The sequence below is a fragment of the Bufo bufo genome, chromosome 2 (assembly GCF_905171765.1).
Source record: "Bufo bufo chromosome 2, aBufBuf1.1, whole genome shotgun sequence".
Classification (NCBI taxonomy): Eukaryota; Metazoa; Chordata; class Amphibia; order Anura; family Bufonidae; genus Bufo; species Bufo bufo.
Window position 1 is genome coordinate 828,079,140 of NC_053390.1, and position 18,517 is coordinate 828,097,656.

General features: G+C 42.2%; 1 protein-coding gene and 1 long non-coding RNA gene across 2 annotated transcripts in view; both read right to left on the reverse strand.

The window, feature by feature from the left end:
- Positions 1-1,119: 1,119 nt before the first annotated feature.
- The window catches only part of ATP6V1B1 (ATPase H+ transporting V1 subunit B1), a 78,624-nt gene continuing 61,226 nt past the window's right edge, over positions 1,120-18,517 (reverse strand). Inside the window, exons 5-14 of the mRNA XM_040419366.1 lie at positions 11,160-11,237; positions 10,909-11,048; positions 7,792-7,893; positions 7,599-7,696; positions 7,040-7,163; positions 6,228-6,378; positions 5,482-5,564; positions 3,943-4,047; positions 3,186-3,315; positions 1,120-1,448 (exon numbers count right to left, since the gene is read on the reverse strand). Coding sequence (XP_040275300.1) covers positions 1,282-1,448; positions 3,186-3,315; positions 3,943-4,047; positions 5,482-5,564; positions 6,228-6,378; positions 7,040-7,163; positions 7,599-7,696; positions 7,792-7,893; positions 10,909-11,048; positions 11,160-11,237 — 1,178 coding nt within the window. The 3' untranslated portion in view covers positions 1,120-1,281. The remainder of the gene's footprint in view (positions 1,449-3,185; positions 3,316-3,942; positions 4,048-5,481; positions 5,565-6,227; positions 6,379-7,039; positions 7,164-7,598; positions 7,697-7,791; positions 7,894-10,908; positions 11,049-11,159; positions 11,238-18,517) is intronic.
- On the reverse strand, positions 16,396-17,175 carry LOC120990508. The gene is made up of 3 exons (XR_005776429.1): positions 16,890-17,175; positions 16,537-16,580; positions 16,396-16,448 (listed from the first exon to the last, which is right to left on the reverse strand). It is a non-coding gene; the product is annotated as an uncharacterized LOC120990508 (long non-coding RNA).

The following is an 18,517-nucleotide window of genomic DNA, read 5'->3' on the forward strand; positions in this document are numbered from 1 at the left end:
CCATTCATTTCAATGGGTCTGTGTACATGAGCGTTGTTTTTAACGCATCAGTTCTGCGTTGCGTAAAAATCGTAGCATGTTCTATATTCTGCGTTTTTCACGCAGCCCTGGCCCCATAGAAGTGAATGGGTCTGTGTGAAAAAACGCATTGCATCCGCACAAGTGATGCGTGAAAATCACCGCTCATGTGAACAGCCCCATAGAAGTGAATGGGTCGGTATTCAGTGCAGTGCGTTCACCTCCCGCAACGCATCCGCGCGGAATACTCGCCCGTGTGAAAGGGGCCTTAGGATCACCCAGGACAACTACTAAAGCAGGACCACCAGGCATGCCCACCACATTACAGTTGATGACCATTAATGTGCTGGATCCCAACAAACTATAGAACTGACAAAGGTGACCATTAAAGCTCTAGATTAGCAGAGTTGATCTCTGGATCACCGGGGGGACAACTACTAAAGCAGGAGCACCAGGCATAACCACAAAAAAATTGAATTTGTGTATTAATTCTTTGATCCCATTTAATAAAAAACTTCAGGTCTAACTGTTGTTAACCTCCCTTTTTCTGTCATGATTATAGTCAGGAGGTTCACAAAACTGAAATACGAGGATCTGTCTGCTGGAGTTGTCAGACCATAGATTATGGTTTTCCATGCGTTTGCCTAGGACATTGAGGGATTAGTGAAAAATAAAATTTGCAAATGTTGACGATTAGAATGAACTGTTGTATTACCATTGGTGTAACTAGTATATTTGTGTCTATGCTCTCACTTTTCTTTCGAGCTCCCCACATCCAAGTGAGCAAAGAACTCAATCGTTTGCCCATGGCTTCTAATAAAATGCACGAAGTCCCCAGATACTGTAGGGATTAACAATTAACACATAAAGGTTTTCTTCTAATGCCTGAACCTAGTTCCCTGACCATCAGAATTACTGAAGCATCTATTTATTGTGGTCTGGGCAGACACAACTTCTGTCTGGCAAGATGGATGCGAGAAGAGACATAACACACTCAGCCTTGTTTTTTAGGCCCTCAAGGGGCACCGTGATCATTGGCGGTTTTGATTTGTAGGAAGAGAACAGAAGCCTCCAGAAGAAGGAAAAAAAACAACACCGTTTTCATCTTTTTATTCCAGTGTAATAGTTTAGATATCAACATTCTAAATAAATAATGGGGCTATTTCTGGGCCAAGAAGACACAAAGGAAAAATGGGACAACCTGCAGACTGGATGTACGCACACAGTCTACGAGTTGTGTGTATTGGGGGATTTCAGGTCCACTCATTTGCGATTAGAAGTAGTGGCTTCTGCTTGTGCTCTGGATTCTCTTGGATAAAACTCTGCCAGCATTGATTCTGGGATACGTTTTAGTAGTTCCTTAGGGAAGATGCGTAGCAGCTGCCATCCAATATCCAATGACTCAAATATGGTTCGGTTCTCATAGGCTCCTGGAGAAAAAGAGCAGCGGTCGTTAGAAATACAAATGTATGCAAGGAGCATGAACTACGCAGTGTTGTTCCCGTGGCGGGTTGTGATGACGATCTACTTATCTACTTGGCTGTCAGCCACCGAAAAGGGAGGTATGGATGGTCAGCATGGCCAGGAATGGGGACGATGTGCCCAGTGATGACAATACACTGCACCATCATGCCAGTGCATAGCACCATCACGGTGTTACAGGTAGCTCATGTTTGGCGCCAGTGGTCAAGAGTGGATGATGCAGTGCCTACAGTGTTGGTCTGGGTAATATCCAGACCTAGGGCCTCTAACATCTGAGAGGAGTGTGGAGTTCTTAAGGATGTAATGTTCAGAAGATGTAATGGGTTTGTGTAAAGCTGCATAGCGGGGTACCTGGCCAATTGAGGCAAACCTATTAAGAGAAACAAGTCTACTCTTCCACTGAGTAAGGCCAAGTCCTCACAGGTGAGCTAACACAGTGATCACTTGTGAGACGAGGGGTAGATATTCTGCTGATGAAGGAGGTTGATTAGGTCTGGGAGAAGTCTGCTGTGGCTGTGGCATCAACCAGCAAGGTTGGCTACAGCTGGATCCAATCAGGGCTGTGATATGTGCCAGTACTTTGGGCTTAGAAAGTGTCTAAATTAGAGGTCAGGTAGGTGTGATATGTTGGGTTCTGAAAGGTCTAGTTCTGTGGAGTAGGAGCAGAGCCATTGAGAGTCAGAGCCTATGGGGAGGAGAATTGGAGCCTTTATGCCCTTTATGATCAGGGTCAAAGTGAGAAGAACAGGACTTTAAAGGATAGGGTGTTTGCTGTGTGAGGCAACCACTTGATACTCAGTGAAACCAGAAATTTGAGACATGTGTAGAGTGACATGGTCACTGGATGAGACTCTTTATCATATTTTATTCCTTTCTGTAACATCGAAGCTATAGTGCTACAGTGGGTAAACCAAGATGATTCTGTGCCTCTAACAGTGACTACAATCATCAAGCTTTGTACCACGGTGTCTGCAGCTGCCATGGCTAATCATTTGCACATAATCTGGTCTGCAGATGTCTCCCTTTAAAGGGAAACTACTTGAGTAATACCACCCTACAGAGGAAACATTCCCGCATGATTTCCAGAAAATGAGAAGCCATAGGTGATTATTCACAGTGTATTTGCTGGAAGATACAAAGCACCATTGAGTGAGCGATTCAGCAGTAAGCCTACACTCAAGAGTACGGGGTCTGATGGGATCGAATGACTTGTTTAGCTTTCTTGTTTACATCTGAAGACTTGTTTAAGTCTGGAAAAACTGTTTATTCATTCCCATAGACTTTTATTGAAACTCTATAAAATGACAGACTGAAATTGCAACATTGTTTTTGTTTAGACTGTGTTTTTCTACTCCACCCCTCCCACTAGAAGGTTCTAGTTCAGCTAGAAACTGTATATAAGGAGAGCAGTCTACAGATAGGGACCAGTGTTTGGTAGGAGAGACTCTGCAAGACTGCACGAGTAACCAGAAGAAGATATTGAGATGGGAATATTGTGCCACAGACCTTGGATCACCAGCCCTAGAACCAGAGATCCTGCCGGACGACTGAGCCACCGACTCATTATGAGTCTTAATTCTAGCCTAGACTTTTGATGGGTAACCCTTGGCATCCCCTAATAAACTGCCCATACTGGCAACTATTATCAGAGGGCGCTCCAATCATCTCCATATCCCAATACATACCCTGAGCAATAAACTGCTTCTCAAACTTCTGCAGGAACTCCAAATACAAGAGATCATCCGAGGACAGAGCTTCTTCACCCACCACGGCTTTCATAGCCTGGACATCCTTTCCAATAGCGTAACAGGCATACTGTGAGACAAAAAACAAGGGTTAGTGCAACAAGTCTACACCTGGTCTATTCCTAAAATTCTGGAATTGTATCCTGCCCACCAGGTATAGTCTACTGTATATAATGCTTACTACCAGGTATTATCTCCTGTATACTGCTTACCACCAGGTATTGTCTATTGTATATAATGCTTACTACCAGGTATTATCTACTGTATACTGCTTACCACCAGGTATTATCTTCTGTATACTGCTTACCCCCAGGTATTGTCTAATGTATATAACACTGACCACCAGGTATAGTCTACTGTATATAATGCTTACCACCAGGTATTGTCTATTGTATATAATGCTTACTACCAGGTATTGTCTATTGTATATAATGCCTACTACCAGGTATTATCTACTGTATACTGCTTACCACCAGGTATTATCTCCTGTATACTGCTTACCCCCAGGTATTGTCTAATGTATATAACACTGACCACCAGGTATAGTCTACTGTATATAATGCTGACCACCCGGTATTGGATGCTGTGGTGCCCTACATTCCCCCATTTAAACCCTTGCAGTGCATGTATTGTATTTTTTGTAAGTTTTGCAATTATTGGGCCACTACTACTCTTCTCAGATTTGCCGTGTACTCACCAGCTGGTTAGATACATCTCCGTGGTCTTTTCTGGTCATGCCTTCCCCTATGGCTGATTTCATGAGACGGGACAGAGATGGGAGCACGTTGATCGGAGGGTAGATCTGAAAAGTATTCATCACCTTGAGCACGAGCGGAGTTTCTCGTTTTTACAGTAAGACATATTTCCTAATGCCAATTGTCAAACACTTTGCAATCACCGTCAGGCTGGGCGCCATATTTATTTTCAGTAAGTGTCTGGAACAGAGAGGAGTTTCTGTAGGGAAACTCTTGACACCTTTTATGCTTGCCAATTGCCATTTATGGTAAAGGAGATTGAAATGCGTTACTTCATATATAATACAGCCTCCATTGTACAAGAGAAATATGGCTTCTCCATAGAGGCATATGAAGATAAAATGTTAATGACCTATCAAAGGATCTGGATACCTACAAGAGCATTTTTTACTGAAATGCATGTATTTTTGGATAATTTTTGTAATTGGGTTTTTAAAAAAATGTAGCTCCGTTTGTCTTCTGCAGCTTCTGTGTATTCTCATACGTTGCAGACTACTCAGCCCTGATCAGTGTGAAATTCATCTGACGATCTCTCTGAAGCCCCTCTCACTGCTCTTCCGAACACAAATCTAAGCCGACAACTTTACACCCAAATAAAATAAACTTGAATCAGAAATGATGTCAGATTTATGAGCGTTCAGCGGAGCAGAGAGAGGGGCTGCGCCAGAGACAGATTAAACACTGATCGAGACCTAGCAGCCTGCAATGCATGTGAATACACAGAAGCTGCAGAGGACAAAGAGTTGGAAACCAATTTCAAAAATTATTCTAGCCAAAAATACTATAAAAATATGCTCACATTGGTGTCCATAGCCTTGTTTTGGAAACCTGTCACCTGGTTTGGGGACACTAAGCTACCACCATGATGGGATTTATGGTGCCAAGCCTGCCTATAGCAAACCTGTCTGTCCCTGTAAAGTATAGTACATGAAGATCTAACTCATCAGGAGATGAGTCCAGGACTCCAGCGCCATTGGACACATGCACGCCAAAGCAAAGTGTAATATTCTCGATTGTGCCCGCACAATGCACATGCACCTGATGCTGCAGGAGATCAGTCAGCTATGGGACTAGAGACAAACAAATTGTCAAAAAATTCCACTCGGGTTTGATTCAACCAAATCCGTTGACCAATTTGATTCAGGTTCTAATTGATTCTCCCCGAATTGAAACTTCTCCAATTGGATTGAAAAATTTTGTAAAACACTGTGAGGATTTCTAGAACAATTTTTTTCCTCTCTCTGTTTCTCTCCTAAATTTGCCTGAATCGATTCACCAAAAGCTTTAAATTCGGATGCAACTTACATTTTTACAAAAATTTGAGCCAAATTCTATTTGTTTATAGTTAATTTGGAAGCCAAAATCCCAACTGCATGATGGCACCAGGTGACAGGTCCCCTTTAAACTCTGTTTAATCTGTATGTATATTAAATTAGGAAGTTCTGTCTACACCTCTTAATGATGGTCCACATGAAACTGACCTGTCTGTTGTGTAGTTGTCTGTCCACATAGATCTGTCCTTCGGTAATGAAGCCAGTCAAGTCAGGGATGGGGTGAGTAATATCTGAAAAGAGTTCAGTATAAATTAGGTCTTAAGACCACATCAGGTCGTACCCTCTTTCCAATGCAGATGAAGTTCAGGTGGTCGATGTACTATAAAGCATAGGTACCCCAGGGGGTGAATGCTAAGTCTCTAGAGAGTACTTGCATAGTCTTCGTGCTGTCATTTTAGTAGGTATTGATTTTAGAAGGTACTGGTTTTCCTTGTGGAGATAAATCTGGTGTAAGCAATGCTCCCGGGGAAAAGTAGGCAAATTAGGTCTCCTCCTGAAGGAAGAAGAAGGTCTTTCTAGTGCTACCTGCCTAGTAAGTCAATGTCAAACTCATTAAACAGACTTGAAATATCAATCGGCACCACACTGTTTGATCATAGCCTTGGGGATCCTTTCATGTATTTTATTTCAGTAAGGGCTACGTGACTTAGGAAACACCGATATAGAGGGTCCCGAAATAGTCTACCAGAGCAGATAGGGGCTTCCAAGACACATAGCTTCAATGCCTCTTCACAAGCGCCAAGATATACCAATGGGAAATAATGGAAGTGGCCTAAACCCACAACAGAAGCTAAGACAATAACCTAAACCAATAACCCTGTGGAGGGGATTATAATATGAAACAGTACCAAACTGATGGTGAATAAGGTGTTTTCCATGTTATGGGCACCTACCATCATTAGGCATTGTTAGGATTGGTATCTGGGTAATGGATCCACTTCTGCCCTCCACTCGACCGGCTCGTTCATAGATTGTGGCCAAGTCAGTGTACATATAGCCAGGGAAGCCTCGTCGACCTGGTACCTCCTCTCGAGCTGCCGAGACCTATGAGTGAACAACGGTGAGAAACAGCTGATTAAACCAATTAGATTAATTTGGCAAAGAGGATTTCAACATGGAACTGACCCACCACCCAGGCCTAAAGGAGACTATGGGGTGTGGGTAAAGGTTAAATAGAGCTTTGCCCCCAAAATATTACTTTTTTGGGTTCAATGTTGGCTTGGACTGATTGTCAGGTTCTTCCTTGGGTTTTCCAGTCTGGCAGGGACATCTTGAAAAGATGCTGGCCCCTCAATCTTTACTAGTGACATCATTAGTCATCATCATGCCTTATTGTGATGTCACTGTATGCTCAACTATTGGACCTACAGAACATCAAAACCCTATGCTTTAGCTGAATGCAATCTATTTATGGGGCGAATGGGGTCTCCCTCAGCTGCTATTGCAGCCCCTAATATCACTCTTGCCTTCTATGACAATAAAAGGCAGTATCAAGTGATGCCATGACCATGTCATACTGTTTGAAGACCATTGTATGGTAGATGGATAGATGAGTGAGTAGTTGTCTATGCCAGTACCAGGAGGTTGTTTCATGTTCTGTACACTCCTGTACCCAACCAGGAAGATAATTTTTCATGTCCTCTATGAATATATGCCTGTGGATGGACATAGCCAACTCCTGCCAAAGTCCAAGATGGGAAATTACCTCACGTAGAGCTTCAGCGTAGGAGCTCATATCTGTGAGAATGACGAGCACATGCTTCTCACATTGGTAGGCGAGGTACTCTGCTTCGGTGAGGGCCAGGCGAGGGGTGATGATCCTCTCAATGCTGCAGAACAATAATACGAGAGTGTCTATTATACTGCAGAGCAGGCTTATCTGAACATATCATATGAGATGACGTCTATGAAACCAGTGTGGGGTTAAAACTTCTACAATTGGTTATCTCAGGATTAGTACATAGAGTATACGATTGGGGGTAAACAGGTATTGTCGGCAGGGAGGCGCTATTTGACAGCCATTAATTTCATTAGCAAAGCACCTTCTCATTGGCTCCACTTGCCTCCAGTGTAATGCATGAATTGGGTGATCACTGTGGCGATTACCAGTGAAGTCAATACAGATTGATGGGATGGTCCAGCCAGTCACGTGCAGTGGACTGTCAGTGGCATCATAAGTGGTTTCAGGCTGAAAACATTGTAACCTCAGGGACCACAATATTTCTACGAGGTTCTTCTCACGTTATTTGGCTCCATACACTTACGTGGGATCGTTGGCTAAATTCAAGAACAGGCAGACATTGTCCATGGATCCGTTTTCCTCAAAGTCGGACTTGAAGAAGCGGGCCGTCTCCATGTTCACCTGTCGGGGACAGACATCCAGCATATTCTTCGATTACTGGTCACACATAGGAGATGAGAAGCCATTACTGAACTCATTAGGCGTTTGTTACTTACACCCATCGCGGCAAACACAATGGCAAAATTGTCATCGTGGTAGTCCATGACGTCCTTTGATTTCTTCACCAGCCCGGCCTGTCTGCAGATCTGTGCCGCAATCTATGGGGGAGAAAACCATAAGAAAACAAGAAGAAAAAAAAACAGGTTCTGTACTGTTCATGGGGTCTCAGCTCAAAATTGTATCATATATTATTCACTGGACACATCAAACAGTGACACTGAGGGTACAACACAATGAGATTAGGGGTACAGGATAATGACACTGACACTCGGGGTACAGGATAATGACACTGACACTTGGGGTACAGGATAATGACACTGACACTCGGGGTACAGGATAATGACACTGACACTTGGGGTACAGGATAATGACACTGACACTTGGGGTACAGGATAATGACACTGACACTTGGGGTACAGGATGATGACACTGACACTTGGGGTACAGGATAATGACACGGTGACACTTGGGGTACAGGATAATGACACACTAACACGGGGGTACAGGATAGTGACACTGACACTTGGGGTACAGGATAATGACACGGTGACACTTGGGGTACAGGATAATGACACAGTGACACTTGGGGTACAGGATAATGACACGGTGACACTTGGGGTACAGAATAATGACACTGAGACTTGGGGTACAGAATAATGACACTGACACTTGGGGTACAGGATAATGACACTGACACTTGGGGTACAGGATAATGACACTGACACTTGGGGTACAGGATAATGACACTGACACTTGGGGTACAGAATAATGACACACTGACACTTGGGGTACAGGATAATGACACTGACACTCGGGGTACAGGATGATGACACTGACACTTGGGGTACAGGATAATGACACTGACACTTGGGGTACAGGATAATGGCACTGACACTTGGGGAACAGGATAATGACACTGAGACTTGGGGTACAGAATAATGACACTGACACTTGGGGTACAGGATAATGACAGACACTTGGGGTACAGGATAATGACACTGACACTCGGGGTACAGGATAATGACACTGACACTGGGGGTACAGGACAATGACACTGACACTTGGGGTACAGGATAATGACACTGACACTTGGGGTACAGGATAATGACACTGACACTTGGGGTACAGGATAATGACACTGACACTCGGGGTACTGGATAATGACACTGACACTTGGGGTACAGGATAATGACACTGACACTTGGGGTACAGGATGATGACACTGACACTTGGGGTACAGGATAATGACACGGTGACACTTGGGGTACAGGATAATGACATGGTGACACTTGGGGTACAGGATAATGACATGGTGACACTTGGGGTACAGGATAATGACACGGTGACACTTGGGGTACAGGATAATGACACTGACACTTGGGGTACAGGATAATGACATGGTGACACTTGGGGTACAGGATAATGACACGGTGACACTTGGGGTACAGGATAATGACACTGACACTTGGGGTACAGGATAATGACACAGTGAAACTTGGGGTACAGGATAATGACATGGTGACACTTGGGGTACAGGATAATGACACGGTGACACTTGGGGTACAGGATAATGACACGGTGACACTTGGGGTACAGGATAATGACACGGTGACACTTGGGGTACAGGATAATAACACGGTGACACTTGGGGTACAGGATAGTGACACTGACACTTGGGGTACAGGATAATGACACGGTGACACTTGGGGTACAGGATAATGACACGGTGACACTTGGGGTACAGGATAGTGACACTGACACTTGGGGTACAGGATAATGACACTGACACTTGGTGTACAGGATACTGACACTTGGGGTACAGGATAATGACTCTGACACTTGGGGTACAGGACAATGCCACTGTGACACTTGGGGTACAGGATAATGACACTGACACTTGGGGTACAGGATAATAACACGGTGACACTTGGGGTACAGGATAGTGACACTGACACTTGGGGTACAGGATAATGACACTGACACTTGGGGTACAGGATAATGACACTGACACTTGGGGTACAGGATAGTGACACTGACACTTGGGGTACAGGATAATGACGCTGACACTCGGGGTACAGGATAATGACACTGACACTTGGGGTACAGGATAATGACACTGACACTTGGGGTACAGGATAGTGACACTGACACTTGGGGGACAGGATAATGACACACTGACACTCGAAGTACAGGATAATGACACTGACACTCGGGGTACAGGATAATGACACTGACACTTGGGGTACAGGATAATGACACTGACACTTGGGGTACAGGATAATGACAGTGACACTTGGGGTACAGGATAGTGACACTGACACTTGGGGTACAGGATAATGACGCTGACACTCGGGGTACAGGATAATGACACTGACACTTGGGGTACAGGACAATGACACTGACACTTGGGGTACAGGATAGTGACACTGACACTTGGGGTACAGGATAATGACGCTGACACTCGGGGTACAGGATAATGACGCTGACACTCGGGGTACAGGATAATGACACTGACACTCGGGGTACAGGATAATGACGCTGACACTTGGGGTACAGGATAGTGACACTGACACTTGGGGTACAGGATAATGACGCTGACACTCGGGGTACAGGATAGTGACACTGACACTTGGATACAGGATATTAATAATAAGATGTCTAGACTTTGGTGTTTTTCTTGACAATGTTTCGTTATTCATCTAACTTGCTTTTTCCATTAGAATGACTTGTACAAGGAATCTTCCAGCATTAAATACTGGTGCCTCATGCTTCAGTCAGCCTGATCCGTGTATGATAACCAACACCTGATGGGGGTTAGGGTGTTGATAACATTTGCATGACTAAAAACTTTAATCTCACCTCATAGCTCCAGTTATGCAAATATGATCGACATCCTTACCTCCATAAAGTCCTTGTTTGGTTTTGATAAACCAAAGGCTTACTGAAGCGTGAGGCGCCAGTATTTAATGCTGGAGAGTCTTTGTATAAGTCATTTTAATTGAGAAATACAATCGGGTGACGAGTGAAAAAGCTACAAGAAAAACATAAATGAAACAAGTCCAGCTGCTCTGACATTTTATTACTGACATTCTATGACCCCCATCTTCTCATACCTCATTGTGCGGTAGACCAGCTGCAGAGAAGATGGGGATTTTCTGTCCTCGAGCAATGCTGTTCATGACATCGATTGGGGAGATTCCAGTCTGTATCATCTCCTCGGGGTATGTTCTTCCAAAAGGGTTAATGGGCTGACCTAGTAGGTGACGGAAGTGTACGTCAGAGGATGGGGTCTTCTTCTTCCATGTGATAACAAACAGAAGCTCCATGCCCCCCACTTATCAGAGTGTAGAAATGTATTTCTTACCGTTAATGTCTAAGAAGTCTTCTGCCATTACAGTAGGACCATTGTCAATGGGCTTCCCCGAGCCATTGAAAACACGACCTACAAGGAATGAGAGGATACAGAGGTCAGACCGCTCACACTGGACACCCCACCGACCACCACCCCTCCGAAACCTCCATACACATGTATGTATCCTGAGCGAGGACATGTCCTCATCACGTCAGGTGTTCTCCACCCACTACATCTATTGTATTGGTCATATGCACTGAGGCCCATCTATCTATCTATTATCTATTATCTATCTATTATCTATCTATTATCTATTATCTATCTATCTATTATCTATTATCTATCTATTATCCATCTATTATCTATTATCTATCTATCTATTATCTATCTATTATCTATCTATTATCTATCTATCTATCTATCTATCTATCTATTATCTATCTATCTATTATCTATTATCTATTATCTATCTATCTATCTATTATCTATTATCTATCTATCTATTATCTATCTATCTATTATCTATTATCTATCTATCTATCTATTATCTATCTATCTATCTATCTATCTATATATTATCTATCTATCTATTATCTATTATCTATCTATTATCTATTATCTATCTATTATCTATCTATTATCTATTATCTATCTATCTATTATCTATTATCTATCTATTATCCATCTATTATCTATTATCTATCTATCTATTATCTATCTATTATCTATCTATTATCTATCTATCTATCTATCTATCTATTATCTATTATCTATCTATCTATCTATTATCTATTATCTATCTATCTATTATCTATCTATCTATTATCTATTATCTATCTATCTATCTATTATCTATCTATCTATCTATCTATATATTATCTATCTATCTATTATCTATTATCTATCTATTATCTATTATCTATCTATTATCTATCTATTATCTATCTATTATCTATTATCTATCTATCTATTATCTATTATCTATCTATTATCCATCTATTATCTATTATCTATCTATCTATTATCTATCTATTATCTATCTATTATCTATCTATCTATCTATCTATTATCTATTATCTATTATCTATCTATCTATCTATTATCTATTATCTATCTATCTATTATCTATCTATCTATTATCTATTATCTATCTATCTATCTATCTATCTATCTATCTATTATCTATTATCTATCTATCTATCTATCTATCTATTATCTATCTAGAAATAAAAAATAGCCAGCAGCACTCCAGGAAATTAAAGGCAAACGGTGGTTTATTAGACCCAAAGTCAAGCGACGTTTCGACAGCTTGTTGCTGTCTTTGTCATGCATGACAAAGACAGCAACAAGCTGTCGAAACGTCGCTTGACTTTGGGTCTAATAAACCACCGTTTGCCTTTAATTTCCTGGAGTGCTGCTGGCTATTTTTTATTTCTAGTTCATTGGACCTAGGTGCTGGTCCACATCTGCCGGACGTGCACCCCTCGTTTATACAGTGTGCTGCCTCCTCATTTTTTCAAGTTTTATTATCTATCTATCTATCTATCTATCTATCTATCTATCTATCTATCTATTATCTATCTATTATCTATTATCTATTATCTATCTATTATCTATTATCTATTATCTATTATCTATTATCTATCTATTATCTATTATCTATCTATTATCTATTATCTATCTATTATCTATCTATTATCTATCTATTATCTATTATCTATTATCTATTATCTATTATCTATCTATTATCTATTATCTATCTCATATCTATCTCATATCTATCTATCTATCTATCTATTATCTATCTATCTATTATCTATTATCTATTATCTATCTATTATCTATCTATTATCTATCTATTATCTATCTATTATCTATCTATTATCTATCTATCTATCTATTATCTATCTATTATCTATCTATCTATCTATCTATTATCTATCTATCATCTATCTATTATCTATCTATTATCTATTATCTATCTATCTATCTATTATGTATTATCTATCTATTATCTATCTATTATCTATCTATTATCTATTATCTATTATCTATCTATTATCTATCTATTATCTATTATCTATTATCTATCTATCTATCTATTATCTATCTATCTATCTATTATCTATCTATTATCTATCTATCTATCTATTATCTATCTATTATCTATTATCTATCTATTATCTATTATCTATTATCTATCTATTATCTATCTATTATCTATTATCTATCTATTATCTATCTATCTATTATCTATCTATCTATTATCTATCTATCTATTATCTATTATCTATCTATTATCTATCTATATATCTATTATCTATCTATTATCTATTATCTATCTATTATCTATTATCTATCTATCCATCTATTATCTATCTATCTATTATCTATCTATTATCTATTATCTATCTATTATCTATTATCTATTATCTATTATCTATCTATTATCTATTATCTATCTATTATCTATTATCTATCTATCTCATATCTATCTATTATCTATTATCTATTATCTATCTATCTATCTATCTATCTATCTATCTATCTATTATCTATTATCTATCTATTATCTATCTATCTATCTATTATCTATCTATCTATTATCTATTATCTATCTATCTATCTATCTATCTATCTATCTATTATCTATTATCTATCTATTATCTATCTATCTATCTATTATCTATCTATCTATTATCTATTATCTATCTATTATCTATCTATTATCTATTATCTATCTATCTATTATCTATCTATCTATCTATTATCTATCTATCTATTATCTATCTATCTATCTATTATCTATCTATCATCTATTATCTATTATCTATCTATCTATCTATCTATCTATCTATCTATCTATCTATCTATCTATTATCTATTATCTATTATCTATCTATTATCTATCTCTCTATTTCATATCTATCTATCTATCTATCTATCTATTATCTATCTATCTATCTATCTATCTATCTATTATCTATCTATCTATCTATTATCTATTATCTATCTATTATCTATCTATCATCTATTATCTATTATCTATCTATCTATCTATTATCTATTATCTATTATCTATCTATTATCTATCTATTATCTATCTATTATCTATTATCTATCTATTATCTATCTATCTATCTATTATCTATTATCTATTATCTATCTATCTATCTATTATCTATCTCTCTATTTCATATCTATCTATCTATCTATTATCTATCCATCTTATATCTATCTATCCATCCATCCATCCACCTGCAGCCGGTGGTCTGTGTATGTCACATTAGTAGGACACACGTGTCGGACCCGGGTCCCTGTGATGGCTCAGCGCCCTGATGGGGTGGCCCACTTTCTAGCACTCAGGGACCATCGCCCGCTCGCCCTGTCACTGCACATAACACTGACATCCCTGTCAGGAAGGAGACTCAGTGACCATGAAAGGTCAGTAACCTTCTGCGCCACTCCAGCGTCTCCTACCTCATGTCATTTGTGCCCCCGATGCAAATAAAGAAGATGGAACACGGATCCTTAAAGGGCTCCAGGTGAGAGGCGCCCCCTACAGACAGCTCAAACCATGGCTTAGATAATGCGGCACAGAGGCAGAAAAACGCCTCCTTATACATGAAAAGACGTGTTCATGTCACGTCAGTGCCGCTCTACCCCACAGCTCGTCTTCCTCCTCCGTGGACCACCTGCCTCATCATTCAGTTCATTTAAAGGCCCACCACACTGATCGGTGTCTCCTGTGCAGGAGCAGTACCCTCTGTGGCCAGCAGATGGCGCTATATGCAAAAAGTAATTCGCTCTAAAATATAAAACCCTAAAATGGGAAGCGATATGGGATCAGTGTTTGTAGGAGCCCAGTGCTGACCACATAGACAGTACATACTGACCTCAGCACGCCACCCAGCTTTCCCGCAGTCCTTTCATACCTAGAAACATCAGTCTTGAAAGGATGCCCTCTAATGGCTAAAATATGGGGCCCCCTAGTGGCTAGAAATGGGGCCACTAGTGGCTAGAAATGGGGCCCCTAGTGGCTAGAAATGGGGCCCCCTAGTGGCTAGAAATGGGGCCCCCTAGTGGCAGGAATAACAGAAACGTGTTATACCACTTAGAATAGATTTATTAAAAATAAATAAATAAACTAAAAAAAAACTTTGGGACAAGATGAAGAACATTAATGGGTTAAATAGCCAGGGCGCCAGAAGTCGTTGCAATGGATGCACTGGGCAATATTATGGATCTGAGTTGTACTGATAGAAATCTATGCCCCCACATTGCACCTCTGGGCACCTCCGATTTCATAGTGCCATGGGAGGAGGGGAGTCAACATTTGACACCTAAGGCCTCTTTCACACGACCGTTTGGCTTTTTCAGTATTTTTCGGTCCGTTTTTCACAGATCCTTTGTCCCGTTTTTTGTTTCCGTTGTGTTTCCATTCCCGTTCCGTATGGCATATACAGTATACAGTAATTACATAGAAAAAATTGGGCTGGGCATTAAATTTTCAATGGATGGTTCTGCAAAAACGGAACGGATACGGAAGACATACGGAATACATTCCGTATGTGCTCCGGTTTTTTTGCGGACCCATTGACTTGAATTAAGCCACGGAACATGATTTTCAGGCAATAATAGGACATCTTTCTACGGAACGGAAATACGGAAACAGAATGCATACGGAGTACATTCAGTTTTTTTTGCGGAACCATTGAAATGAAAGGTTCCGTAAACGGAGAGCAAAAAACCGCCTGCAAATGGAAAGAAAAAAATGGTCGTGACTCTGAGCAAGAGGCATAAAGGGAATGATAAAATTCCAGTTTACAAAAATAAAATCTGGTTTTGGGGGTCAAAAGGAACGAAGGAGTGAATATAAACGATGGAGCAAAAATGAATGATGGTGTCAGAATGTACAAAAACTGTCCGCACAGGTTTTCCACGTTCCTGAGGGTCTCAAAATTTGACCCTCTGAAGAAGGTGATACAATATCAATTTTATAAAAACAAAATTTGCTTTTGGTGTCAAAATGAAGGAGTATTGGGTCAGTACTGGAGGGGTCACTGTCACTAGTGGGGTACCTCAGGGGTCAGTACTGGAGGAGTCAGTGTCACTAGTGGAGTACCTCAGGGGTCAGTACTGGAGGAGTCAGTGTCACTAGTGGAGTGCCTCAGGGGTCAGTATTGGAGGGGTCACTGTCACTAGTGGAGTACCTCAGGGGTCAGTATTGGAGGGGTCACTGTCACTAGTGGAGTACCTCAGGGGTCAGTACTGGAGGGGTCACTGTCACTAGTGGGGTACCTCAGGGGTCAGTACTGGAGGGGTCACTGTCACTAGTAGAGTACCTCAGGGCTCAGTACTGGAGGAGTCACAGTCACTAGTGGAGTACTTCAGGGGTCAGTACTGGAGGGGTCACTGTCACTAGTGGAGTACCTCAGGGGTCAGTACTGGAGGAGTCAGTGTCACTAGTGGAATACCTCAGGGGGTCAGTACTGGAGGGGTCACTGTCACTAGTGGGGTACCTCAGGGGTCAGTACTGGAGGAGTCACTGTCAATAGTGGGGTACCTCAGGGGTCAGTACTGGAGGGGTCACAGTCACTAGTGGAGTACCTCAGGGGTCAGTACTGGAGGAGTCACTGTCACTAGTGGAGTACCTCAGGGGTCAGTACTGGAGGAGTCACTGTCACTAGTGGAGTATCTCAGGGGTCAGTACTGGAGGGGTCACTGTCACTAGTGGGGTACCTCAGGGGTCAGTACTGGAGGGGTCACTGTCACTAGTGGGGTACCTCAGGGGTCAGTACTGGAGGAGTCACTGTCACTAGTGGAGTATCTCAGGGGTCAGTACTGGAGGGGTCACTGTCACTAGTGGAGTATCTCAGGAGTCAGTACTGGAGGAGTCACAGTCACTAGTGGAGTGCCTCAGGGGTCAGTACTGGAGGGGTCACTGTCACTAGTGGAGTACCTCAGGGGGTCAGTACTGGAGGAGTCACAGTCACTAGTGGGGTACCTCAGGGGTCAGTACTGGAGGAGTCACAGTCACTAGTGGAGTTCCTCAGGGGTCAGTACTGGAGGGGTCACTGTCACTAGTGGGGTACCTCAGGGGTCAGTACTGGAGGAGTCAGTGTCACTAGTGGGGTACCTCAGGGGTCAGTACCGGAGGAGTCACAGTCACTAGTGTAGTGCCTCAGGGGTCAGTACTGGAGGAGTCACAGTCACTAGTGGAGTACCTCAGGGGTCAGTACTGGAGGAGTCACAGTCACTAGTAGAGTACCTCAGGGGTCAGTACTGGAGGAGTCAGTGTCACTAGTGGAGTACCTCAGGGGGTCAGTACTGGAGGAGTCACAGTCACTAGTGGGGTACCTCAGGGGTCAGTACTGGAGGAGTCACTGTCACTAGTGGGGTACCTCAGGGGTCAGTACTGGAGGGGTCACTGTCACTAGTGGAGTACCTCAGGGGTCAGTACTGGAGGAGTCACAGTCACTAGTGGGGTACCTCAGGGGTCAGTACTGGAGGGGTCACTGTCACTAGTGTAGTACCTCAGGGGTCAGTACTGGAGGAGTCACAGTCACTAGTGGAGTATCTCAGGGGTCAATACTGGAGGAGTCAGTGTCACTAGTGGAGTACCTCAGGGGGTCAGTACTGGAGGAGTCACAGTCACTAGTGGAGTACCTCAGGGGTCAGTACTGGAGGAGTCACTGTCACTAGTGGAGTATCTCAGGGGTCAGTACTGGAGGGGTCACTGTCACTAGTGGGGTACCTCAGGGGTCAGTACTGGAGGGGTCACTGTCACTAGTGGGGTACCTCAGGGGTCAGTACTGGAGGAGTCACTGTCACTAGTGGAGTATCTCAGGGGTCAGTACTGGAGGGGTCACTGTCACTAGTGGAGTATCTCAGGAGTCAGTACTGGAGGAGTCACAGTCACTAGTGGAGTGCCTCAGGGGTCAGTACTGGAGGGGTCACTGTCACTAGTGGAGTACCTCAGGGGGTCAGTACTGGAGGAGTCACAGTCACTAGTGGGGTACCTCAGGGGTCAGTACTGGAGGAGTCACAGTCACTAGTGGAGTGCCTCAGGGGTCAGTACTGGAGGGGTCACTGTCACTAGTGGAGTACCTCAGGGGTCAGTACTGGAGGAGTCAGGGTCACTAGTGGGGTACCTCAGGGGTCAGTACTGGAGGAGTCACAGTCACTAGTGGAGTGCCTCAGGGGTCAGTACTGGAGGGGTCACTGTCACTAGTGGAGTACCTCAGGGGTCAGTACTGGAGGAGTCACAGTCACTAGTGGAGTACCTCAGGGGTCAGTACTGGAGGAGTCACAGTCACTAGTAGAGTACCTTAGGGGTCAGTACTGGAGGAGTCAGTGTCACTAGTGGA